Below are 26,953 nucleotides of genomic sequence, written 5' to 3'. Positions count from 1 at the left end.
TAGTATGTTTATAAATGATTCCTTCACACATTCATTGCCTCCTGAAGATTGTACACACAGAGCTGTCACTCTGACCTGTGACATAATATACAGTATGTCACTTGACAAGGTCAAACCAAAACCACTGGATTACCTTGACCAAAGTTCTTGCACTAATGCTCATGAATCATTAATAAAGATGTTATAATGCTTTGGGCTACATGCTACATTCAGGACAGCCTTGAGGTAAATAAACCATAATCTGTCCATAATATGTGGAATGTAGCATTAATTTGTTACAACGTGCTACTTTTGTCACCTTTTCTGTTCCTTCATTGTTCCTTGATCACTGTACAACACAGCCTCTCTTACGCAATCTCTGGGACAAATGCAGAACTAACTTATGCAGTTCTGTTTTTTAATATGGTTATCCACAGGATTTAGGGAGCTCAGGAGAAAATAAAGTTTGTAGGCCATCTTGTCCCTGTGAGAAGACTTGTGTGCAGTGAGCTGTGTTTCTGGCTCTGACACGCCCATGTCTCGTGTTTCAGGAAAGTTCCGTGAAAAGGCATCCATTCTCCACAAGATGGCTAAAAACAAGTGCCAGGAAGACGGGGACAAGGCTAACGGGGTACCAGGTCATACTGGTGAGATCTACCACACCTCTTTCATGCATGCAACATTACCACCTGCCAGTAACACAACCACACACACACACACACACACACACATACACATGACTCAAATCCATCTCAATGAGTTAGGACTGAAGATGCAAGATCCAAAAGATCTAAGATCTTTTACTGCTTCCCTCACTTTTTTGCCCTCTTTTGATCTGTTCATTCATTATGTCTCTTTTTTTATCTTACAATTTTTCCCTTTCTACCTCTCATTGGCTTGAACATCAAGGTCAGAGGTCACTGTTAGGATCAGTAATCAGTAATATGAATTGGAATACATAAAACACAAGATCAGTGACCAAACGATTTCATAGCTCAAAAACTATTGTTATGCATAATTTGCATCACCGATCAACCGTTGTTTTTCAGTAGGACCCATAGCAAGCGTGTTTCTGACCTCAAAGTGGATTCTCCAAAAAAAAATTCCAGGTTCAACGTGTCTGAGCGGGAAACAAACATCTCACAAATTACTGTGAGGAACTGAGTTATATGTTCCATTTGATGGAGGAAGGAGTTGGCATTTGATATCTGTGCTTCTCCTTCGCTTGTCGTATCAGGCGGCCATTACGGCTCTTCAGCTTCTGAACATGTTAATCTGTTCACATCCATATTAATAATGTTCATTTAAGGGGAAGTTAGCTCCATTACACGACGCTGTTCCGCCACTTGTTTAATTTAGCCCTTTACGGTTCGTTGCCGAACAGGCGTATAACAAATACGGCGCCTTTGTTTATCTCTCCGCTTTATTCCCCCGACAATTTCCTCCCCGTCGCAAGGAGTTTGCTTTCGGCGCGCTGATCTGCATGGCAATGGGCCTTTAATTATCTGATTACATGACTGTCCACGCCTTTTAATGCGGCGGAGGAGAAGATGAACCTCAGACTGCGCTGAAATGAATTAGAAGCGCACAAGCATTGAGATAAACGGTCACATCGAAGGGTTACCGCTCCGGTTGATTACTCTGCGACCGCAACGGTCACCTGAGTGGAATTGACCCCGTGCTCTTTGTTCCTTATGACCGCTCAAGACCGCTGACCAAGACACCCTCTGTCTGGAGTGTGAGTGCAAGTTATAATAATAATAACTTGTTCAAAATGTTCTTTTTTTGGTCAAACTATATCAGGTAAATGTGGTGAGATATAAAATAAATAAAGATTTCCTTTTTTACACTCATTTTGGCAGTGCGAAGGAGTAAGCAACCTCTCGTGGGAAGATTTTATCAAAAGCACTAGACAAGCAACTCGACATATTGCTATCATTATGCTTACTTAACAAGATTAAGGATAATGCTGAACTAAATAAAACACAAGCGATGATAATTGTTTTTTCCTCAGTAGTTATGAAGAAGCTTATTTCAAAGAAGTGGAAAGATAGTGGAAGCTATGGCACTAAACATTATTTGAATGGCAGCGCTTAATTAAATATTATTTAAATTTTTTATTTAAAAAATAGCAACAGAAAAGAAGAAGCAATGGAAGCCATTTTGCGGCAGAATGCTCACCACACATCAGCTGATGTGGAGAGGGAACTATTTTTTAACCAATTAAATCAGGGGATTATAAGGTGGCAGGTTGAAAGAGCAGGACACTGGGGAACCCCCTACTCTTTGCGAAGAGTGTCAGGGGATCTTTAATGACCACAGTGATTCAGGACCTCGGTTTAACGTCTAATCCGAAAGACAGCGTCTCCTACAGCACAGTGTCCCCATCACTGCACTGGGGCATTGGAGTTTTTATTTGACCACAGGGAAGGCCGCTCCCTACTGGCCCACCAACACCACCTCCAGCAGCTTAGTCTTCCCAGGAGGTCCTCCATCCAAGTACCCATGTACTAACCAAGCCCACACCTGCATAGCTTCAGCCATTCAGCAGGACCAGGGTGCATGGTGGCATGACTGCTGGCAAGCAAATACAGTACATGATATTATGTTATTGGGACACAGTTCATGGTACAAGCTGAGCTGATAAAGGTGTTTGTCCCCGTACCCCCTCACAGATAAGAACCTGCCCACCTGCTCCAGTGTGGATGTGCAGGTCACCCCTCCCATGAATGGCACCACAGGGCAAGATCCGGGGCAGGAAACGGGCCAAGAGACGGTAAGGAATTTTCTTTTTTTAAAGCATTTCAAAAAACACCATCACGACTGTCGCTTTATGACTCCTTAATAAGCGCTACATAGCACATTCATAAGCACTACATAAGCATTGACAAGCGCTAATATCAATAATTATGAAATAATTGCACATATAATATTTTCTTTGAGGCCTATACCTGTGTCTCAGTCTCACTTGTGCCATGATTTAAGCTCTTTAGAGGTGGAGAAATTTCAGGAAGAAATCGACCCTAATTGCGTGAACTTTAGTAAATTTGGCAGAAAGCATTATCAGCCACACTTATAATATCTCTGCACTTTATTTGCATGATCTACCCTTAAATCCCTAAGGAGAGAAGCTCATGTGAAGCTCCCGATGACTCATGTAGATGGCAGGAATAGTGCGCTTCCAGCCCTGTGCGTCTGTTTGACATGCTAGACGCGTGTTTCTGGAGCAGAATGGAGCGGAAAGGAGGGTATTATTCACACACGTCAAAATCGTGACTATGTCCAGAAACTCATCTCCATGGTGTTAGCATACCTCCCACTAGTGACAGAATAATAAATTTTAACGAGGGAGAGATATGCTCTGTGAACACAGATGAACAATGCATCTTGTTTCTGCATTCTATCTGCCTAATACATGGAAGAATTATTCAAGAAAAACAATCTGACCGCCAGGAAGAAATAATTGAAGAACACTGCCATTCATCAAACCACAAAACTGAAAAACATGATGTGGAATAAAGGTTGAACTGTGTGTGGATGCGGATTCTACATTTGTTTCCAAGATTAACTCTTTCAGGTGCAAATATGTGAATTAACTGAACATTCTAACTTAACATTCTAATGCTGATGTAACAATCACTTATGTTTGCAATGGAGTTCCAGAACACTGATATAGCATTCTGAAAAAACAACAGTCCAAGAAGACTGCTCTTCAACAGATTAAATCAGCTCGGAAATAACAGTGATACTAAGTCTGAGTCCTTGGCCTTTTGGGGGGCAGGTAGCCTGGTGGTTCTTGAATGGCAGCCCAACATGTTCAGTCTGAGAGCTGAGAGTGCTGGTTCATCACCGAGGTGCTGACTGAGACTTTGGTGAGCTCTGTCCTGTTAATTGTTGAGTCCTCAAAGGAATCTGCTTCCCTGGCAACCTCCATTGGGATGTGCTACCTTCTCATTTTCCCCACAGGAGTCGGAATTTAGGCAGGAAGGGCACCTGCTTCCGGAGCGTGATATCATATCACACACTGGTGCCTTCATTACCCCAAAATGTCTCTTACAAAAATAAAGTGATGAAATCCTAATGATTTTATGGCTTACACAGTTTTGGAGACAGTTTTTAGGGGTGGGACAGTGCTGTGCCTGCAAAGCTTAAGGGTTAAAGGTGTTTGGAGACAGCACCAAACTTTTATTGTTATTTTTTTACCTCTTTGATTCAGTTCAGTCAATGGAGCAGATGGCACTGACTCATCCAGCTTGGAATGGAATGGAATGGAATGTTCTCTCTCCTCATATTCTACATCAGTGTTCCAGAACTCCAATAGCGATTGTTACATCAGCACTAGAGTGCTCAGTCACAAACATTTCTAATGACATACGCATTTGTGATCTTACCTTACCCCTAAAAGGGTTAAATGTTCACTAGCAGCTAGCTAACGGATGCCTGGCAGGCCCCAGTGAAGAGAAACAGAGTGGTGGCCGCCACAAAATGGCGGCGGTATAAATCCTCACGCAGATGGCCGATGATGATGACCATGGGGGTAGTCCTAAGATGAAGAGACCTGATGTAGCTCTCTCACTCTCAAATCCTCCATCTTACGTGTTTTCTGACATGGCCTTGCTCTGTGTTTGGTTTATCAGTGCTGTTACCACCTGCTAGTGTACAGTGCATATGGCACATGTCACAAAGGAACAGATAATTGCAGCAACAAAATAATTAATTGCTCTATAATTGCTACTTCTCCCTATGAGAAACAGGGGAAAGAACTGTGTTTTTCAGGTACGATTGTAAGTGATACAAGGTCCTGACACTCAACACACTCTTTCAGTACCCTGAAAAGCACTATTTAAATAGATTATGATATCATTATTCTTATTAGTATTTGTGTTTTTTATTATTTGATCTGAAGGTGACGTTACATTCCATAGTGGGTGTTTCCATGCAAGCTCGTGTCTGGAGGAAATGAGGGACTGCATATTGATTAAGGCTGTAATTCTTACACAGATCACCCACAAATTAGGGACTGACAAAGTGCTCTTTAAACTCATATTCATCGTTCTTGTTTCACAACCAATGTGCAGGAGTACAGAGCCAAAACAACAAAATCGTGTCACAGTCCATGTACGTACAGATCGCACCGTTAGGTGCACGTGTCAAAAAGTGACACTCAGGCTCTTCCTATTGGTCAGTTCTCCGTGAACGTGTAGCGCAGGCTAAAGGCACAACATGGCGGTTTCTGTCCCGTGACGTGTTTGCTGTAGGAGGGGGAGGTGGAAAATGAGCCGGCGCAGCCTCCTGTGGAAGGCATGGTAATTAGCCGCTGGGACGGGCTCCGTTTCGCTTGACATGTGAAGGCACGTCCTGGCCATTCCCCAGGCTGGAGCTGTTCAGATCACCTCTAATGAGAGGGCCGGGGAGCTGAGGCAGCTTCCTGTAACATCGGCCCACACCAGCTCGCTCTTTCCTTTAGATTGTTTATGTCACACCTTCTGCCTCCTGAGTGTGTTCTGCACTAGGAAACACACGCTCTGATTGGTAGCTCCTCTGTAATTGGCTCGCACACCTGTGGTGACACGGTAGAGACAGCGGTGTATAAGACTGCTATCAGCATTCAACACCATTTCACTAATGAAGGCAGGACATCAAAGTGCTTTAGTTTCATCTAAATGAAATATGTTGACTGTGGATACTTTCCGAATGTAATTACATGCAAAATAAAATCTTGAATTTCTTTTTTCATCATTTACTAAAGTTGATTCATAATGTTTTTTTGTTGTGGAAGAAATTTGTTGATTTTGATTTGATATAGTTGAGTAAGGATGACTGTTTATTTGTTTATATTGTGAATGTGATCAAACTGAAAGGGAGAGATATCATGATAGTGACCATACAGTGTAGGAAGAGATATTGTGACAGTCACCATACAGAAAGGGAGAGATACTGTATTGTGACAGTGACCGTACAGAAAACAGTGATATCATGACAGTGATCATACAGAAAAGGGAGAGCTATTGTGACAGTGACCATACAGAAGGGGAGAGATATCACGACGGTGACCAATGCAGAAAGGGCGAGATATCATGACAGTGATCATGCTGAAATGTAAAGAGAGAAGGCGAGAGATACGACATCTGAGGGATGGTGTTCATTAGCATCTCTCCCGTAAAGGCCACTCGAGTGACGGGAGGCAGGCCTGGGAGTCTACATCCACCGCCCGGTCCTTCAGGAGCTAACCTTTCCTCACCGCTGAAGCTGGGGCGGCTGGCATTTCTCCAGAGCCCCCTGACGGCCGACCTTCTGCGGCTGGAGGGGGCGGGGGGGGGCACTGCCCCACACGGGGTCCGCAGTCCTGTACACATCTGGCGGTTCAGACACACGTGTCACCGCAGCAGGAGTCCTGAGGAGCCTGGTTCTGCCGGTTGCCTGGTTACCAGCCTCCCTCGGTGACGCGGTTGCCGGCGTCCTCTTTTCCCCTTCCCCTCCTGGGGGGGGGGGGGGGGGCTGAGAAACGCCCTGGCTGTCAGCCAGCCCGGCTGCCATTTTATATATCACCACAGTGCGGAGATCGAGATCATCGGCATACATTACATTACAGTTATTTAGCTGACGCTTTTATCCAAAATGTTTTATAGTTGATTAGACTAAGCAGGAGCATTGTCGGGTTAAGGGCCTTGCTCAAGGGCCCAACAGCTGCACTGATCTTATCGTGGCTACACTGGGGTTCACAGAACCACCAACCTTCTTATGTGGGATCAGCTTTTACCTGCCCATGTCCTGGCCTTATCCATTATGAGCTACAAAGGCAAAACTGTTCCCAGATCCGCAAGTGTTACTACCCTGCTGTAAAATGCAGCTATGCCAGCTTGAAAATTGAACGGATCTAGCTGGGTATGAGCTGGTCTACCAGCATGGCCAAGCTGGTCATGAAGCTGGTCTAGCTGGGTATGAGCTGGTTTGCCGGCATACATAGTTTCAGCTGGTCAAACCATGTCAAGCTGGGTGCTGGTCTGAACTGGTAGCTGACCTGCCGTTTCAAAGCTAGTTTGAGCTGTCAGCTGCCTGGCTTTCAGCAGGCTAAGTGACTCCTGTAACTGCCCAGGCTGTTTCTCAGCGCGCAGCGGTTCGGTTGAAACGCGCGCGACTATTTATGGACCGGGTGTCAGGTGTTTCTTTTTCTTTCTTTTTTTTTTCTCCGTTGCCGTGGCAACCAACACCATCTAATTTGAGGGCAGAGGAATCTCAAGTCAGGCCCTGGAAAGTGCTCTTTTAATCGTGTTCTGTCGCCATCGAAAGCTACGCAAGGCCTGCTCCCGCGTCCATCCGTGTAACGTGCTCGCTGTGTCTCTCAGGCAGAAGGGCATTCTGGGATTGGTTGAACCGCATGAGATAATCCATTTGCAGAGCTGGTATTCGACCGCAGATTATATCGACCCAACAGATACTCAGCTTGTGTACGTAACATCAAAAGTTATGTCTCCCTACTGTTGAAGGCAAAGCACAGCTTCGTGAAATTCAATACTACATGAATGAAAGCTCTGTAATGGAATATACCATCAGAAGCTCTAGTTGCTAGCGGAAACCTGCTGTTTAAAAAGCAGAGAGGATCCAAAGAATGCAGGAGGTGCACTGCAAAAACAAAAAAAACAGGTACTTTGGCCTTGTATTTAGACTTATATCTTCTACTTTTTTTGCTAAATAAGGTGAAAATATTCTGAGTATTCTGTGTTGTGGGTTAGTCAGCTGCCCTTAGCATGCTTTGTGGCTATCCTTTCACCATGGCATTGTGAAAGCTAATGGTGTCCATGGCAAAGCAGAGCCGACAGAACTAAGATGACATGACATACAATTCTTTTTTTCCTTAATTTTGTCCCTGTTTAGTTTCTCATTTGATTTTCAAAATGATGACAGGATGACTCATCTGGTTTATGATTGGTGTGAAGAAAACTCTTTCACATGTGCTGTAAAAACTCACCAGGAAATTATTGTGTGTGCATGTGCCTGTGTGTGTGTGTGTCTGTGTGTGTGGCTACATATGTATGTGTGTGTGTGTGCATCTGTATATGCATCTCAGCAGAGTGAGGAAGAGGAGGATGAAGATCAGCCCCTCAGTTTGGCCTGGCCAGAGACACCTCGAAAACGCATCACATACCTTCTCATCTTCCCCATTGTGTTTCTCCTGTGGGTCACCCTGCCGGACGTCAGGAAAGAGGTGAGTACAGCAAACACATGCACAGTTAGTGAGTAACCTCCCACGCACACACGCACAGTTTGTGAGTATACCTCACACACACACACAGACACACACACGCACAGTTTGTGAGTACACCTCACACACACACACACACAGACACACACATGCACAGTTAGTGAGTACACCTCACACACACACACACACGCACAGTTAGTGAGTACACCTTACACACACACACACACACAGTTAGTGACTACACCATACACACACAGACCACCACTTTCACAGTCTTTTCCTTCTTTCACAGACTGCTTAACATTTAGCATCTGTTCCTTTCTGTTGCTGTGCTGTATTCCAATATTATTTCACCACTTGGATGTCGCCAGCAGTTCCTATTGTCTGAAAGGAGGTGACATTTCCCTCATTAAACAAAGCTGTCCAAACCAGAAATTAATATTTGTTCAACAGGGGCCTAAGATTCTATAGTCTGTTCAGCCAATGAATAATTCTCCATAGAAAGGTCAAAATGAACCAACCCATTTGCTTGTGGGTGCTGCATAATTATAAGCTATAAGTCATAATGAACTAGAAGTCAAAAGAACCAAAAAAAGGACCGCAAATCAGCAACAGAACACTGGTCCTGACACATTTGCTTTATATTACCTTACATTTGTTTAGCACTTGCAGTTACATTTACAATGCAAAGGAACAAACATGCCTCCACAAGAATTATATTAGCAATGGTGATATAGACCAGGTTAGAAATTCTATTCAGCAATGTTGAATATGTAATAACAAAGTCAGTATGTTTGCAACATTGCTGAAGTACCAATATAACCAGGAACAATAACATTATGGATACTACTAAAAGCATCAATCAACAGTATATAGCATAATGTCATTGTTAGACTGTGCTAGCAATACTCCTAGATCAGAGATAGTATATGTGCAGAATTGTAAAATAACTAATGTTGGTGGGTATCAAATGAACTATAGAATTCACAGAAGTGGCTGAACTAGAAATAACATTCACCAGCATTTACCCATAATGCACCACACACAAGGGGAGTAAGAATATGTCTCAAATGTCCATATTTGACAAGCACAGTGCAGGCAATAGCTGATTCATGTGGCAGCAGTCAGCTACAGTACTTCACATAAATCGCTTTAAAAATATTCAGCAGAATTAACGGATTGTGTCTAAAAATATGTTTAAGTCGCTCTGGAGAAGAGCTTCTGCTTGATGCCCAAAATGTGAATGTAAATGCTAGGTGCTCTCCTTAGAGGAGGAATGTGTTTTAAAAGCTTTTATTTATTCAGCAAAACCCCATTGGAAAAGTTTCAAACATGTTCTGAAGAAAAAAGCTGTTTTACCACTAGTCCTTGGACATGAGGGTACTGTGTTTTTCATTTTGTGGCATGGATTTGGAAGGTTATGAAGGTTTTTGTTACGTATACAGAAAACCACTTCTCAGAAGAGAACTAAATCCTAACTAGACCACAGACTGAGATGGCCAATCAAAACTCATTAACATCACACGGGTCCTTTTTTTTACCTTATACTTTTTTGACATGAAAAATCAATATTTTAGAATGTCCATTATGTTAAGAGAAATACTGTATAGAGCTCAGGAAGCCAGAATTGTATGTCCTCGTACAGGGTCACAGGGTCTCTAAGGGCTACGTTAATGTTAACTTGTGTACCTCGGAGTTGATTTTCCCTGAGAATTCATCGCTTGGGGGGGTTCTTCTTCTGCTGTTGTCTTCCAGTCTTCCAGAAGGTTCTTCCCCGTAACTTTCCTTGGTGCCATCTCTTGGATTGCGGCCTTTTCGTACCTCATGGTGTGGTGGGCGCATCAGGTAACCGTCCTTCTGAACCAAACCCCCCTGGAGGTCAGAGCAGGTCCCACAATGCCGAGGGGCATGTAGAGACCTCTGGGTTTGATAAACGTTCATTTTGGGACACGGGAAAAGTCTTCAGCTGTCATTTATGCACTTATCAAGAACTGTAGCTGAAATGGCCGATGGTGTAAATGTTTGGGCTAATTCAGTAATTAAGGCCAGAAGTTGGAATGAAAATCAGATATGGCCCTTGCTGCCCTGGGTGCACAAGCTTACAGTCCAAGCTTACAAATAAGACTAGGGGGAATACATTTTGGAGAATCATATTAATCTAGCTGAGAAATAAAAAAATAGGGGTGTGGGAAGGGTTATTTAAATAAACAAGGCTTTGAATCCTTGCACATTAATGTTGGTTGGGAGTAATTATTTTGATTCTTTTCATGGCTACAGTTGGTGGGTGGGTGGTTTACAGTGAGAATGTGCATTCAGGTTAGGAGGAAGGGTATGCTTCCTAATATGGCTGTCCTTGGAGTTCTGTGAAAGGTCAAAGGTCCCTTTTGGACTGTGTAAGCATTGCACAAATGTAAGAGAGCAACAACCTCCGGTCACAAACAGAGCTTCCTATTCACATCATACCTACAGCGATTCTGTCAAATACACATCTCTGTGGAATTTAGTTTAAGAGCAGCACCTTTGGCCCTTTGATTAGCTGTAGAACTGCCTGTTACTTATTAAATGCCATGCTCCGCCATTTTCGAATCGTCTCTGGGCTGAGTGTAAAGCCTCTATCAAACTCGAGCAAAACAAAATGGAGGAACCAAAAAATAATAATCAAGGAGAAAATAAAGGAAAGGTTGCGTTGTGGTATTTAAACTGTGCTTTGGCTTTGTGGTGTTTTCTCTCTTTTACTCTTTTTCCGCTTTCTAATTTTTCTAGAAATAAATGAATAAAAGAAAGTCTTTCCCCACCAACAGGTGGGAGAAACCATTGGGATCACGGAGGAGATCATGGGATTGACGATTTTAGCGGCGGGAACGTCCATCCCAGACCTGATCACCAGCGTCATCGTGGCTCGCAAGGGGCTCGGTGACATGGCCGTGTCCAGCTCGGTGGGGTCCAACATCTTCGACATCACAGTGGGGTACGTCTGCCTCCCCTATACTTTTTAGGGTGACTGGACTCTAGCTGGCCTGATCATAATTTAAGATTATGATTATGATTATATTTTAATTTTTTCTAGCAGTCCCAAAGTCACCCAACCGCTTTCTTTGATGTTTTGGGCATAGAGCTAATGATGTATCCTCTTTTTTTAAGTATACAATGTTTGTGTTTACTGGGCCCACAGTGACTGTACAATACATTACAAACTCACTTCCCATTTTATTTTGATAGCCTCCATTCCTTCTACACATGAGGATGATTATAATATTCCCATATTTGTCTCTTGGGTCTAAATTGTGTGCAAGAAGCAGGGCCTAACACACAATTACATACAACAGTGATACTCAATTTCTCCCAGAAAGGACCGGTGTGGGCGCAGGCCTTTGTTCCAATCAGACAGTTACACACCTGATTCTCCTCATCAGCTTTTAGTGTCTTTGCTAAGGACTTTGATTAGTGTGTACCAGCTGGTTGGAACAAAAGCCTGCACTGGCCCTTCTGGGAGAGATTGAGTATCCCTGACATACAATATAACATAACATACAGTAACGTAATGGCGAGAACAGGCCATTCAGCCCAGCAATGCTCGCCTTTTCCTGCCACTAAAATGCACCTACTGCTGGGTTTGCCTAAAAGCGAAATAGTATCTAGCACCATATGATGTTTCTGGTGTTTCTGCCTCCACTACATGTCCTGGCAAGCTATTCCACACCATGATCACTCTCTGTGTAAAAAATACTTTACCTAATATCTGTGTGGAATTTATCCTTTGGCAATGTTCATTTATGCCCCCTCGTTCTCAAACTTATCCTGAGTAATTGCATGTATGTGTTCTCTTTATATGTTCCAGAACATTCTTTCATTAAATACCATACTGCCATTATCAGTGTGGATGCGGTGAAGTGCAGTAAATGACACCACAAATGTCCCCAAACCCTACTTCTGTCCATTTCCCTTTCAGCCTGCCGTTCCCATGGTTACTCTACTCGTTAAGCCACGGGCTGAAGCCGGTGACGGTCAGCAGCAACGGGCTCTTCTGCACCATCGTGCTGCTCTTCCTCATGCTGGTCTTCGTCATCATCTCCATCGCCTCCTGCAAGTGGAGGATGAGCAAGCTCCTGGGCGCCATCATGTTCCTGCTCTACCTGGTCTTCCTGGTGTTCAGCGTTCTCCTGGAGGACAAGATCCTGGAGTGCCCCGTGTCCATCTGAGGCCGAGCCCACGTGCCCTCCGCGGGGTTAACTCTGGAAGCTGGAGGGAGGAGGGTTATTAGGAGGAGGTCTGGCCTGGTTTGGGTTGGAGGCATCAAGATGGACGGACTTGATGGTGTGGGAGCGTGTGTGTGTGTGTGTGTGCCCGGAGGGGGGTTTTTGATGGGTGGCCATGTTAAGCTTAGCCCAATTGTTTTGTTTGTTGTCTTTTTTTTATTTTATTTTTTACCGGATGTACAGATGGGCTGTATGGTATTAGCACATGTACAGACTGAGCATGCACCCCCCCCCCCCCCCCCCTTCCCCTCTCTTGGGCCTTGGTACTATGTGAAGGGAGAGAGACAATCTAAAACTGCCCTTTAAGAGCTCCACTGCACACTGCAATCTTAACACCAGCGAAGGAACCGGTGAAGAGAGCTTTCACGGACAGGCCAGAGAGCGGCCCCTGCCGTGACTTTTGACCTTTAAAAAAAGCCTTTCAGAGACAGCGGCATTGGATGGGTTCATCGCCAGGCCTACGCCGCCACCCGTGAAAACGCCGCCTGACCCATGCGGACCTGAGCAGGTGCATTCTGGGTGGGAGTGGTGTTGTTCTGTACAGAGTGGGAGGACGGACAGGAGTTGCAGCTCTTTCGATACCTAATGTATCAACGGATTCCACGGCGCTTAGCACCTCCGAGAGGATGGAACCTGGGAGCTTGTCTCCTCCTTCGGCGACAATAGACAACAAGATTATCAAAGCTGCTTTGGAAATCACTAAAGAATTATGGGTGGCAGGGTGATGCCTAACGACTCATTTACATTGCACTCGATAACACCCACAGTCCAGAGTTAGCTCTGAAAGCTACAGAAAGTGACTAGGTATTTTTTTCAATTTCTTTCAGTACGATGGCTGATATTAGTAGTAAAAGTGGTAGTTCTATTGCTGTTCGTCTGACGTCTCCTGATAAACGGCTCACACATTCAGATTGTATAGAGAGCGTTCAGTGTTTTCTATATTAATTGGGGGATGTAAACAATAAATGTGATTAAGCCTATATAAACAATGAGCTAGGATTGTAACCATGGTTACAGCAAAACATGTACAACTTCCATTTGTATTATGCTCTATTCAAGAGAATGAGCACATGTAGAATCATATTTTCCCAATAAAAAATTCTGTGTTAGAACAACAGATGACAACTGGCATTTCAGAAAATGTTACTCATCAAACCAATTCCTGACATCATCAAGCTATTTTTGAATATGAGGAAGACGGTCACAGGCGGGTCACAGTCAAACACATCAACGTGCTAGACCACTTATTTCCTCATTAGAAACAGCCTCCTGGAAATGTTAAGGCAGGTACACATGTAGAAAACCCATTGATATTAATGTGTATGTCTATTTTCAAATGAAAGATGCTATTGTCCATGTGTGCATAAGCAAATACTTGCACATGTCAATGTCAAATAAAGAAGCATAAACTTGATTAGAATACGCATACTGATAATTAGGAATAGTATTCCATGGCTGTTGTGCATTGCTGGTTTTGCAATATGTCTTCTATATATTTTCTATTGGGGTACAAGTAGGATTTTTTCCCCACTGGGTGCAAATGTCATTCCTGTAATCCTTGGTTTCCCTTTAGCCACCAAACATGTAGATTCCAGAGCAGCATTAGCAACAGTAGAACCTGTATTGTCATTGGCTAACAGTCCACCAATCGGTGCTGTTGTCCTGGCCCCTCTGTACCCTCAACACTCTGAATATGTGCATTGTTTCCGGGTACAGTATGGCTACTTATGGTTTAATTCTTCTCAGAATTTTGCGTGTTCTGCCCACACCAGTCAATAGCTGTACTCCAAAAGTTTGTGAATATATATGTAAGTGCACCTTTGTCCCAGTACTGTTGTGCACACAAACTGTAAATTATTTTTAAGTATAAAACTTTGTATGTGTATTACATTTGAAAAAGAAAAAGGATGTATTGGGCTTGGTTATTCCCAAGAAGGCAGGGTGTTATTTGAATTTTATTTATTTATTTTGCTTTTGTAAATAAAAATAATATATACATATGGATATTTAACATTGCAAATGTAAGGAAATGAAACCTGTTGAATGTACCAACCCAGCATCCCCTTTGTCCATGTTTCGGTTGTTATTTGGATTTTTATTTTTTTAACAGAAGGAAAAAATGCTTCTGAAGAGCTGTATTATAAACGCAGAACAATCCAGAGCACGACTACCTTGGATGGAATGAAAAATGGCTGAAAAACCTTTAATATTCTATATACGTACGCACTTTAAAGCTCAAGGCCTGAATTGATTTCAATGGAAATTACCTCATAATTGTTCCAGCAACAGAGACACATCCTCTAAGTTTTTATTTATTTCATGTCCCCTTGCTGCCAGAAGTCAGTGTGCTGCTGTAAAGTTGGCAAACCTTGTCAGTGCAGTATGTTATCTTCCTGGTACTAAGGCATATTGTGCCCCATTTCTTTCATTTTTTTTGCTTGAAGACTGATGCTTTGCAGTATTGTTTGTACTGTGCAATGGGGAAGGGGGTGTGGTCCAGTTGTCATGGTGATGTCTGCTGGTTGGGGCAGTGAAATTGATGCCTCTGCCCTGCCTACTTGCTTTGCGTCACCTTAAAAACAGGGGTGCCCAATCATGAGCCAGGGAGGGCCAGGAGTATGCAGGCTTTCAATCCAACAAATCACTATACCTGCTGATTTCACTATGTTAGTTCCCTCCTGTGTGGTTGAACGTGTGATAATTAGTGAAATCAGCTGGTATTGGTCAGAATATAAACCTGCATACTCTCAGTCCTCCATAGCACACGATTGGGCACCTCTGCCTCAGACCTTCTGGGGCTAGCACTAGGATTTTGGGGTCTAGAGCAGGTTGGGGGGGTTGTGGACCAGTGGGTATTTTGCTGACTAACATGAATGCAACGCATCATTCCGTTTTTCCACACCTACCCTCCCTCCCCCCCCCCACCCCCCCCACCCCATTTTGTGACCTTGGAATTTTAAGGTTCTTTCTGCATTCTGAGTAGTTTCTAGATGTTGAGCGTCAAAGCTTTCACGTCCTAACACAGCAAAACTGAAATGCCAGGGCAGTCCTTCATGAGTTCAGTTTTTGTTTACTGTGAGCCATTAATGGGCTCTGAATTCCAATGTGTGATTATGCAGCGATGTCTTCATACACAGGAGGCAGGACAATGCGCGATAATCTCGGGCAGGCGGGTTAAACTGCAATGCTTCTGTTCATTGTGAAAACCGTTAAGTACAACTACGAAATCTAAAATAAATATATCGGTGGACTACTTTTATTCTTGCATTGTTAAGGTTTCCTTTCTTTTTATTTCTCTCTTTCTCTCGCTCTCTCGCTCTCTCTCTCTCTCTCGGTGTTCATGTATGATTTATTTTTAACCGTACAAATATACACACAAAAGAACAATATAATCTCTTGTATACTTGAATCTAAATAAATGGTATTTCTTTATGTAAAAAAACACATGAAGTATGTAACAGAATATGGAAATAAAGTTATGAAGATGTTATGCCAATTTGTTGCTTATAATTGTACAAAAGTGTAGCAGTCGGAACGTTTGAACATAAACCTGCTGAAAAGGTGAGTCAGAGGTGAGTCAAAGTAAACCCAAGCAGCTTTATGAATGGGTGAATGAGAATCAATAATTGTACAGCACTTCGGATAAAGGTGCTATATACATGCCAACCATTTACATTACTGGCATTTAGCAGACGCTCTTTTTCAGTGACATACCCAGCAAACACAGTGCACATACTTAAGCTTAAACTCAAAGGTACAACAGCCAATGTCCTATCTATTACATTACATGATATTTGGCTGACGCTTTTATCCAAAGTGACTTACAATTGATTAGACTAATCAGGCTAATCGGGACGTGTGGGGTTAAGGGCTTTGCTCAAGGGCTCAACAGCTGTGCGGATTGTGGCTACACCAGGGATTGAACCGCCGACTTTGCAGGTCCCCGTCAAGGACCTGAACCAGTACGCTACAGGCTGCCCCCTATGAGCTATTATCCCCAGTCTGGGACTCAAACCTGCAACCATGAGTTTACAAGACCAGTTCTTCACCCATAATGCTATACTGCTGCACCTATGTGGTAATATACTGTAGCGTCAGCCTGGAAGAGAGATTGTGCCAAATGAGCAAAAGTAATTGTACATGATGTGTAGCTCTCTTTCTTCACATGTCTGATCTGTAGTTCCTTACAGGGTCTGACCTGTCAAAATAATACATGTCCAGGTTCACATTGCTCTCGGACAGACATTTTACAATAAGATGAATTTTTCACATGACCAGTCCCCCTACCACCACCAAATTGCTTGAGGAAGGGCAGAGTCTCTCAGAACCTCCACCTCACGCTCACGACTACTGTCTGTTCTGGCTCCACGGTGGTGGAACGAACTCCCCGTTGAGGTCAGAACTATAGAATCTCTCCCCACCTTCAAGCGCAAGCTGAAGACGCACCTCTTCAAGCAGCACCTCTCCCCATCCCTCCCTACCTCCCTGTGAACCTTAATTGTTGTCTCTGTGACTTGCTTTGTGTATCGGTATTTTTAGTTGGCTAGGTAAGCAGTGTTTGGATAGTTAACTTTGGTTTTGGTTTAACCTGCTAATACCTCTCCCCATCTGGATCTCTCCATTTCCCTCGGGGATACCACACTCACGCCGTCACCCAGTGCAAGGAACCTCGGCGTGGTGATGGACAGCAGACTGTCCCTTTCCGAGAACATTGCGGCGGTGACCCGGTCTTGCAGGTTCTTCCTATACAACATACGGAGAATCCGCCCCTTTCTCACCCCCTACTCGACCCAGCTCCTGGTCCAAGCGATGGTTCTGTCCCGCCTGGACTACTGCAATTCCCTCTTGGCTGGCCTCCCAGCGTCTGCCATCAGACCCCTCCAACTCATCCAGAATGCAGCAGCTCGTCTGGTCTTCAACCTTCCCAAATACTCACACGTCACCCCCCTGCTTACTTCCCTCCACTGGCTGCCTGTCATGGCTCGCATCAAATTCAAAACATTGGTGCTAGCCTTCCAAGCAGTTAAAGGGTCTTCCCCAGCTTATCTGCAAAAAATCATCAGACCCTACACCCCTGCCAGACCTCTTCGTTCAGCCTCCACAGGCCGCTTGGCACCTCCCCCTCTCAGAACCTCCACCTCACGCTCACGACTACTGTCTGTTCTGGCTCCACGGTGGTGGAACGAACTCCCCGTTGAGGTCAGAACTATAGAATCCCTCCCCACCTTCAAGCGCAAGCTGAAGACACACCTCTTCAAACAGCACCTCTCCCCATCCCTCCCTACCTCCCTGTGAACCTTAATTGTTGTCTCTGTGACTTGTGTATCAGTATTTTAGTTGGCTAGGTAAGCAGTGTTTGGATAGTTAACTTTGGTGACTTTTGCTCTGTTTGTTTGTTTGTTCAAAAAAAAAAAAAAAAAAAAAAAAAAAAAATGGCCCTTGTCCTTATCTTTGTTGTACAGGTAGCAGTTGAAATTGTACTTACCTCTAGGGTCTTTCAGCGAACTTATCCCTGGTTATGGGTATGCACTTTGTTGTACGTCGCTCTGGATAAGAGCGTCTGCCAAATGCCAATAATGTAATGTAATGTAATGGTGACTTTTGCTCTGTTTGTTTGTTTGTTCAAAAAAAAAAAAAAAAAAAAAAGCCCCTTGTCCTTATCTTTGTTGTACAGGTAGCAGTTGAAATTGTACTTACCTCTAGGGTCTTTCAGCGAACTTATCCCTGGTTATGGGTATGCACTTTGTTGTACGTCGCTCTGGATAAGAGCGTCTGCCAAATGCCAATAATGTAATGTAAATGAGTCTATGCGACGACAGCGCTAGCAGGCTAAAGAGCCCTGGTCTCCATGGCGGCGCAGACAGCCCTGGGGTGAAGCTCTGCGGCTCGTCGCGGCGTTACCAAACCCGCGCCACAAGTGGGGGTGTGACGTGTGCTGGTGGGTAAAAATAAAAACCGTGTGGGCGTGCGATCGTTTTTCCTCCTACGGGTGACGCACTCCGCTAGAGCGCTACCCCCCACTGCCCCCCTGGCCAGAGACTGGAGAAAAGTAATCAGTCTGACATTCTCGCATTAGGCCGAGTGTACTTGCAGGGAACTGTGTATCGGTAGTGGATGAAGTCACAGCAGTTGCTCGTGATCATTATTCTATAGCGTGCATGTTAGACCCGAGATCAGAGCTTCAATAGGGAGCACAGCTGGGGGTTTGAGAAGGCAGGCTGGGGAAAGTTTCAGCGACTTTGTGAGGAGAATGTGGAACCGTTTGAAGATTTTACGGACATGTAGAGTCTCTACATGATAAACGGACCTCTTCCATAATGGCATCAGCCACAGAGGCCATTCCTAAAAGATTATGTAAAGAAATACATATATATACATTACACAAACTCTCCTTGTCACAGTTCTCAAAAATTCAATGGAAACAGAAACCAGTACAAAGCCAGGTTCCTGAAAATTCCAGATGCGTGTGATTCTCCGTTTTGGTCATGGACTGTTGAAAAAATATGGACCAAGCGCCTGTTATGTCACCCAGAGTTTTGAAGCCCGGGAAGTCAAGTTTACCAGTGCCGCTATGTTGCACATTAGGAGCCAACGACTGCACAGTGGGGAAGCCGATGCAGCTCCTCCACAAAGCATGAGAGAGAGTGATGTAATCCATCCTTTATTCATCCACAAAGTATTGCTGTATTGTCCGTCACCTTTGTCGTTGACCGTGCGCTCATAACTACGTTATTTAGGAAAAGTAATGAAAAGCTGCATGTCGATCATTTGTTGATGATACAGACCCTTGTAATTCTAATGCTTAATTTAACACTTAATTTGCTAATAGGAATTTGTTGTTGCCGTCTATGATGAAATGCGCTTGCATAGCATTTAGCAGTGTACCGGAAATGCAATTCAGCAGGACATCCACTTTACCTCCCCTTAGAGCTTATTATATAACAGCTGCGACGTTTGTTTCAAATCTACATGCAACATCAAGTGCAGTCTCAGAAATAAAGGGATGAAAAAAAAGTTACATTTACATTTACATTACATTTTAGTCATTTGGCAGACGCTTTTAATCCAAAGCGACTTACAAGTGCATAGGTTCTACCACAAGTCAAAGCATCACATCCAGAACTAGGAAAATACACCTGGACTGCTGTTCTAAACATATAGTCGTCATCATAAGTGCAATTTTTTATTTATTTATTTATTTATTTATTTATTTTTTTTGGGGGGGGGGGGAGGGGGGGTTAGACAGGGTATCAGAAGGGGGGGGCGGGGTAAATCAGGAGGGAGGACTAAGGTAGAGTTTGAAGAGGTGTGTTTTGAGTCTGCGTCGAAATAGGGGGAGGGATTCTGCTGTCCTGACAGTGGTAGGCAAGTCATTCCACCACTGAGGAACCAGAACGGAAAACAGGCGTGAACGTGCAGCTCGACCGCCAGGTGCCCGTAGAGAGGGAACCGTAAGGCGACCAGAGCTGGCAGACCGGAGTGGTCTAGCTGGGAGTAGGGAGTGATCAGGGATTGTATGTAATGTGGGGCAGTCCCCTTAGCAGCCTGAAATGCCAACACTAGGGCCTTGAATCGGATGCGTGCGGCAATAGGAAGCCAGTGGAGGCCAATGAGAAGCGGGGTGACATGAGCCGACCTGGGCTGACTGGTGATCAAGCGGGCTGCAGCATTCTGGACCAGCTGGAGGGGCTTGATGGCGCACGCTGGGAGACCGGCTAGGAGGGAGTTGCAGTAATCCAGGCGGGAAATGACGAGCGCCTGGACTAGGAGCTGGGTGGCTTTCTCCGTCAGGAGATGACGGATGCGGCGTATATTATACTGAAAGAACCTGCAGGTTCTGGCAGTGGAGGATACTTGTGGAGCCAGGGAGAGGCAGTTATCAAGAGTCACCCCAAGATTCTTTGCCGTACGGGAGGAGGAAACTACAAAGTCCTCCACAGTCAGTGAGAGGTCGATTGACGGAGAGGACTTAGCAGGGATGTAGAGAAGCTCAGTTTTGGCAAGGTTGAGCTTCAGGTGATGGGAAGTCATCCACGCAGAGATATCAGCCAAGCAGGCAGAGATCTGTGTGGTGATTTGGGTGTCGGGGGGGAAGGAAATGAAGAGTTGGGTGTCATCAGCGTAGGAGTGATAAGAGAAGCCGTGGGAAGAGATAACAGAACCAAGGGACATGGTGTATAGCGAGAAGAGGAGAGGCCCAAGAACCGAGCCCTGCGGGACTCCAGTTCGTAGGGGTTGAGGGTCGGAGAGTGCGCCCCTCCAAGTCACCTGGTAGGAGCGACCAGAGAGGTAGGAGGAAAACCAAGCGAGTGCAGAACCTGTGACACCCATCCCAGACAGCGATGAGAGCAGAATCTCATGGTTGACTGTATCGAAGGCGGCCGACAGGTCGAGGAAGATGAGGACAGAGGAGAGGGATTTTGCTTTAGCAGAGTGGAGTGCCTCAGTGACCGCGAGCAGGGCGGTTTCAGTGGAGTGGCCACTCTTGAAGCCAGACTGGTTGGGGTCATGGAGATTGTTGTGGAGAAGGTACAAATGGTTGTTGCTGGGGCGGTACCCTATACGGGCATAAATAAATGTACTATACATTTTAAATTACATTTTAGTCATTTGGCAGAATAGTTCAAAACTGATTCAAATCAATATTTTTGATTTAAAACTGCATCACGTCTCTGAGATAGCCAACACTGTCCTGTAGTTCTATAAGACAATCAGCAGGGAGGTTGTTCCAAGCATGTAGGAGAACTGTTCTTCTGCAGACTTTGGTTGGTTCCTTGCTTCTGATCTCAGAACCATTGATCAAGTTTTTATGTAAAAAGTAGTCAATTGCTTACAGTAATATGTTACTTTTTAAAATTAAATATAAAAATGTCTCGGCAAAATTAAATCTTTTGGAAAATGAATATTGGAAATCTCAAATATGTTATTTTATACTAACACACACACAAAAATAAACATATATAATTAAGTCTAGGGTGCCTAAGACTTCTGCACAGTACTGTACCTCCACTGTCACTTTATTTGTGAGAATCTGGCACAGTGGTCACAATAGAGCTTATGTAATGGCTGAGGTGTTTGTTTCAAATCTATATGCAGTGTGAAGTGGAAATGTGACAGCTCTCTGACGGCTGTGAGCAGCCAGGCCTACACTCTAAACATAGATACAATTAGCAACACCCCCTTCCCTCCCCATAATTTATTTGAAAACACCAACAACAAAAAAATTGTATAAATCATGTGAATAGTTATTCAGTGTCAAGTCTTTTTTAAATAATTTTGCCACCAGCTGGAGTCTAAACAGCCCCAGGTCTCTGAAATGTGCCCCCGCAATGCACTGCTCCTCAAAACTTTCTGCAGAGTATAACAGTCCTACATTCTAACTTTATAAAGAATTTGATATGCATTCATGAATAAAACATAATGCTATCTGGTACAGATTCTGGGAATGTGTTGCATCCATAGGTGGATTAAGAGACATAACACACTGATATTCTGTATCAGTTAATATAAGTCTATATGAATGCACTTACTAAGGCTTTCTGACTTTTTATAAAATGAAAGTCTAAACTAGAGCTATACTTTCTTCAACTACTTTCTATAATAATCCTATAATTCATTTTTCGTCCCTTATTTTTTTCAGAATGCCCACTTTTGTACATCCACCCCATCACTTCAAAGCAGACTGCTAATGGGAACACAACTTTAGATGTGTATTATTCACTGAAATAGTATGGGCAAAAACGTATGTACTCACTTAATTAAAATAAGCATGCAGGGAACAAACACTGTTTATAATCCAACTCCTTCCCTTCACAAAGAGATACCGCGTGTTGATTGGGCTGGTGAATCACCCACTGGATTCCCATTATCTCAGCTTGGAGCACGGTTGCCATCAGAAGGTTTTTTGTGCGGTCACACCTGACATACGTAGGTAAGTGATGCCACTAACAATATGAGGGACGGATGGAAAATTTTGCTCAAAGAGGCATCTATTTTGGATCATTGCATCGTCCCGGTGATGTGACGCAGGGCATGGGGACGGAGAACAAGCTATTTTAAGCCTTCCATTCTCCTCCGAAAACTTGCCAAGCAAATCTTGTGTCGTGATATACCAACGCACACTGGAGACCGGGGCAGCAGAGTCACTTCAGATGTGGGTGGTCCAAACACAGAGAGATGCATTATATATTTGTGACAAAAACCTCCGAACAAACAAAGAATGTAGAACAGTCAGGACTCCTGACAAATTGCAAAGTGGGGGGGGGCGGGTAAAACAAAAGAAACAAATGAAGGGGATGAAAATGACACAATTTAGTTTTTTTTTAATTAGTTGAAAACTTGATGAAAATCTTGGGTTTGATGTGTTCAGTCAGTCAGAGAGTGCACCCTGCTTGGGTAATGATTTGGGAGGCGGGGGATGGAGTCCCCTCCAAAGCTAATTGCCTCCATTAAGCCCGAGTTCCCTCCTCTTAACTGCCAGCTCATTGTGTCAATATTGTGATCCAGGGCTTTGCGTTGTGGGATACCGTGTCCGTCTGCCAGATGCTCGGCTTCAAAGAGCTGAGAAGAGACCACGAGATCGCCATCTGGGAGAGCAGCTTGGGAACTCCCACCAGCACTAGTGAGGGCACTTTAAGGGAAGATCTTTCTGTATCGCGGCCAAAAAACCAATAAGGGTCCCTGCAGGCCTGCCCGTTCGGGCTAAGGAGGACTCAACGAGCCATGAGCCTGAGCTAACACAGTGATGTCATCGCCACAGTGGGGCTCACGGTTCGATTAGTCACCAGCCATGTGTCCCGCTTTCTATGAGCTGATATTCTATTCTATATTACCTCAGGTGAATGATCACACATGATTAGAACACTGGAAAAGATTCTCGGAAATCTTAATCTTATTCTTCAGTCTTGAAGAATACTCATGAAAATGAGCTTGTTTTAAGTTACTGCTTGACACATTTTGCAAATGAGTCAAACTGTCTCACCTCACTGGCAATATTTTGTCTTATTTAGCAAACAATCTTACTTGTATTACTTTTAATTGTAAATATGACAAAAACTAAAATTGTTTCTTGTTTTGTTTTTGCTGTAATGATAATAATAATAATAATAATAATAATAATAATAATAATAATAATAATTGCTTGCATTTATATAGCACTTTTCTCAGACTCAAAGCACTTTGCAGTGATGAGTAACAACCATGGCTGGGTGACATTGGCTCAGGTGGTCAGTGCAGTTGTCTGGCAGTCGGAGGGTTGCCGGTTCAATCCCCTGCCTGGGCTGTGTCGAAGAGTCTCTGAGCAAAACACCTAACCCCTAAATGCTCCTGACAAGCTGGTGGGTGCCTTGAATGGCAGCCAATCACCATTGGAGTGTGAGCGTGTGCATGAATTGGTGAATGAGAAGCATCAATTGTACAGCGTTTTGAATAAAGACGCTATATAAATGCCGCCATTTACCATTTAGTTGAGAGCAAGCCGTCGCTGCTGCAGCAGCAGAAAGCACAGTTCTCTGTGAGTGACACCAGCCATCGCTGCTGCAGCAGCAGAAAGCACAGTTCTCTGTGAGTGACACCAGCCGTCGATGCAGCAGCAGCAGAAAGCACAGTTCTCTGTGAGTGACGCCAGCCGTCGCTGCAGCAGCAGCAGAAAGCACTTCCTGACGGTGTTGTTCTCCGGGAGACGGCAGGCACTTCCGCGAATCAGCAGAACGGCCGCCGCCGCTCGGCCCAGCGACTGCCGCCTGGAGAGCACTTCTCACATTTTATGTTTTAGTCTCATGGCCCTCCCGTGAATGTGTACTCTGTGGCTGAGGACTCTCGGCTCAGTAAAGCGGGTGACATTTGACAGCTTCATCCAAGAGGCCCTCACAAGAGGCTGCAGTGCGACGGCGATGTAATGCACTGGTGGCTGGAGGTACGTTAGAAACAGCTACCATGCCCTCCAGGCTGCGCTCTCACCGTGACTGCGGTTCTGCTTACGTCCACATCCCAATATTTTATTTATCCGAAAAACAAGAACTAAGCACTAATACTGTTCTAGTCATTTGTAAAAGTAGAATTTTTATTCTGCATGTTTATCAGATCAAAACTGGCATGTCAAAAAATATCGAATAAAAATCTCACAACAAAACATTTGAAAATCACAGTTTTTCCTAGTCGGAGGACTGCAAGGTTCTTAATAGGAGCCCACATTCAGCCCTCCCATTGTCTGGTTTAGAGTACTGTCACTTTCCCAGGACGAAATGGAGGCCACCTATTGCTCTGAAGACCTCAGTCTCATTGGACTGCCAGGCAGTTTCTTTCACAATTTCTTTTAAGATGCTACTGTCAGCATTGTCCTGACTCCAGTTGCTGACTCCCTGTTGACCACAACAGATTTGCAGGTTGTCAGATAAGTATCTCTTTTGTGTGAAGACAAAAAGCAACCCAACAACTCCAATGAGGTGGCAAAGTGTGGACAATAGGCAGAGAACCCTTTTTTGGGCTGAAGTAAAGATGAGACGGTATTGCAAACTGGGAAAAAAGGCACCATTTATTCTCTGAAATGGTGTTCTTTTTCTTTCTGCAGGATCCAAATCTATGGAATGTGCTGTTAATAAACATCAGGGTTGTGCTTTTGTTGTTTTGACTCTGTACTGCAGTAGTGGAGTTGAAATAAATATGAATATGCAGTTATATTGCAGACTTTCAGCTTGAATTGAGGGTATTCAAATTGATAGGTGATAAGTGTAAGAATTACAATTTTTTATGCACTGTGGGAGAGTGACATTAGCTCAAGATGTAGAGTGGTACTTTTAAGCAATCACATGCGTGCTTGTGTCTGTTTGTTCGTCATCAGTCGGCTGAAGTTGTTTTGCCCATCCATACGATAAAGATGTTTTGCTTAAGAGTTGATTCAGCAGGAATAAACATGTACATGGTTGGAACAACATAAACTCCTCAAAAAAAGTGTATCTTATATCATTGGAAAGTCTGTTCATTTCCCTTTACAGTGATGTCCCGTGCATTTGTGGGATGAGCACAGCTGATTATGTGGGTGTGGTCCCAAGTGAAATGTGCCATTATCAAACATCCCACAGCAACGCATGACCAGCTGGTGACCAGCATGAGGAGGAGGTGCTAGGCTGTTGTGGCTGCGTATGGTTCTTCCACCCGCTACTGAGGCTCCTGACTGTTCGTTCAATTAATAAAGTTTAAAATTACCAAAGTCTTGTTTGTTCCTTGCTGCTGACAGAGAGTTCAATCCTCTAAACAACTGAAAACAAAAGTCAATACCAACAGGAAAATACAATCCTCGAATTCCTCAAACAACTTGGGACCACCACCTCACTTGGGACCTCACCCACATAATCAGCTGTGCTGCTCATCCCACAGATACAATCATCCCAAAGATACAATGCCAATAATACAGTGACAACAGAGATATGATCGACCAAACACAAATTTCAAAACTTTTTTGAATGTGCCATGTGTATAGTTTTGACGTAAAAACAGAGTAGCTACATCATTATGTCAGAGAGATTGCTGCTTTGCTTCAGATAATGCACCATCTTGATGTATTTCTCTCCATGCTGCATGTAATAAAGAGTAGTTTATCACAGTGGTCCTAAACTCACAGTGGATTATTTTCCACGATAATAATCCAGGTTGATCGTTCCCTGAGCAAGACACGTGACCCCCAATTGCTCCCGGTGAGCTGATTGGTACTTGGGAGCGATTGTGTGTGAATCAATTGTGAAGCGCTTTGGATAAAAGTGCTATATAAATGCAGTCCACTTTCTATTTTCATAGTCCCAGTCGGCCCATTTTAGGGGAGCAAATATATACCACATACACCCAGTTATATATTTATAAATACAGTATGTATTTATACACATAATATATACAGTAGTACACATTAACATATTTAAATATTTAAAATATGAATAATAACGTATTGAATTTGGTTTTACTATTAGTATTAGTCTTGAACATTATCTGGAGCAACATTCCTTGAAATAAACTGCAACGTGGTAGAACAAAATTGTTCGCTAAAATGGCAACAGAATTATAGGCTACGCGTTTTCACTGTGCTGTACTTTTGAAACCTAGGCTACTTTACATAATGTAAGTCATGCATTGAAGATAATTATCAGAGATTAATATAAACTTTTTACAGCGTATCTACATACATCATCAGCCGCAAAGCATGTAAACATTCATTTAAGACTACTATCCCTATCGAATATTAAAACGGAAGGAAACAGCGGCACCATTAAGAGCCGTAATGGCGGCGTATTCTTGACACGTCACATATGACAGGTCGTAGCTGATATAAAAAGTATTATTTCACGTGTATGTGTAGCTATACTAAAACGCAAGCAATATATTGAATCAAAATAATATATTAATTGATATATTTATTTTATTCGAATATATTCGACGAGATAACGCTCAGATAATTTCATTTTACATTTTAGGTTTTTTCATAATTGTTGCGCCAACCAGTGCCTTCGTATTTCCTGGACACGTTGAC

At 43.7% G+C, this 26,953-nt stretch overlaps 1 protein-coding gene across 1 annotated transcript in view; it reads left to right on the top strand.

The window, feature by feature from the left end:
* Positions 1-15,928, top strand: part of LOC133131555 (sodium/potassium/calcium exchanger 2-like) — a gene marked incomplete at its 5' end in the record, with an annotated part of 51,591 nt that extends 35,663 nt beyond the window's left edge. The window contains 6 exons of the mRNA XM_061246929.1: positions 531-626; positions 2,655-2,755; positions 8,048-8,185; positions 9,938-10,027; positions 10,984-11,150; positions 12,132-15,928. Of these exons, the coding sequence (XP_061102913.1) occupies positions 531-626; positions 2,655-2,755; positions 8,048-8,185; positions 9,938-10,027; positions 10,984-11,150; positions 12,132-12,381 (842 nt within the window). The remainder of the gene's footprint in view (positions 1-530; positions 627-2,654; positions 2,756-8,047; positions 8,186-9,937; positions 10,028-10,983; positions 11,151-12,131) is intronic.
* Positions 15,929-26,953: the final 11,025 nt, after the last annotated feature.

The sequence above is a fragment of the Conger conger genome, chromosome 6, assembly GCF_963514075.1.
Source record: "Conger conger chromosome 6, fConCon1.1, whole genome shotgun sequence".
In the NCBI taxonomy this organism is placed as follows: Eukaryota; Metazoa; Chordata; class Actinopteri; order Anguilliformes; family Congridae; genus Conger; species Conger conger.
Note: the sequence above shows the minus strand (reverse complement) of the source record. Positions and strands in the feature narration are given on the sequence as shown.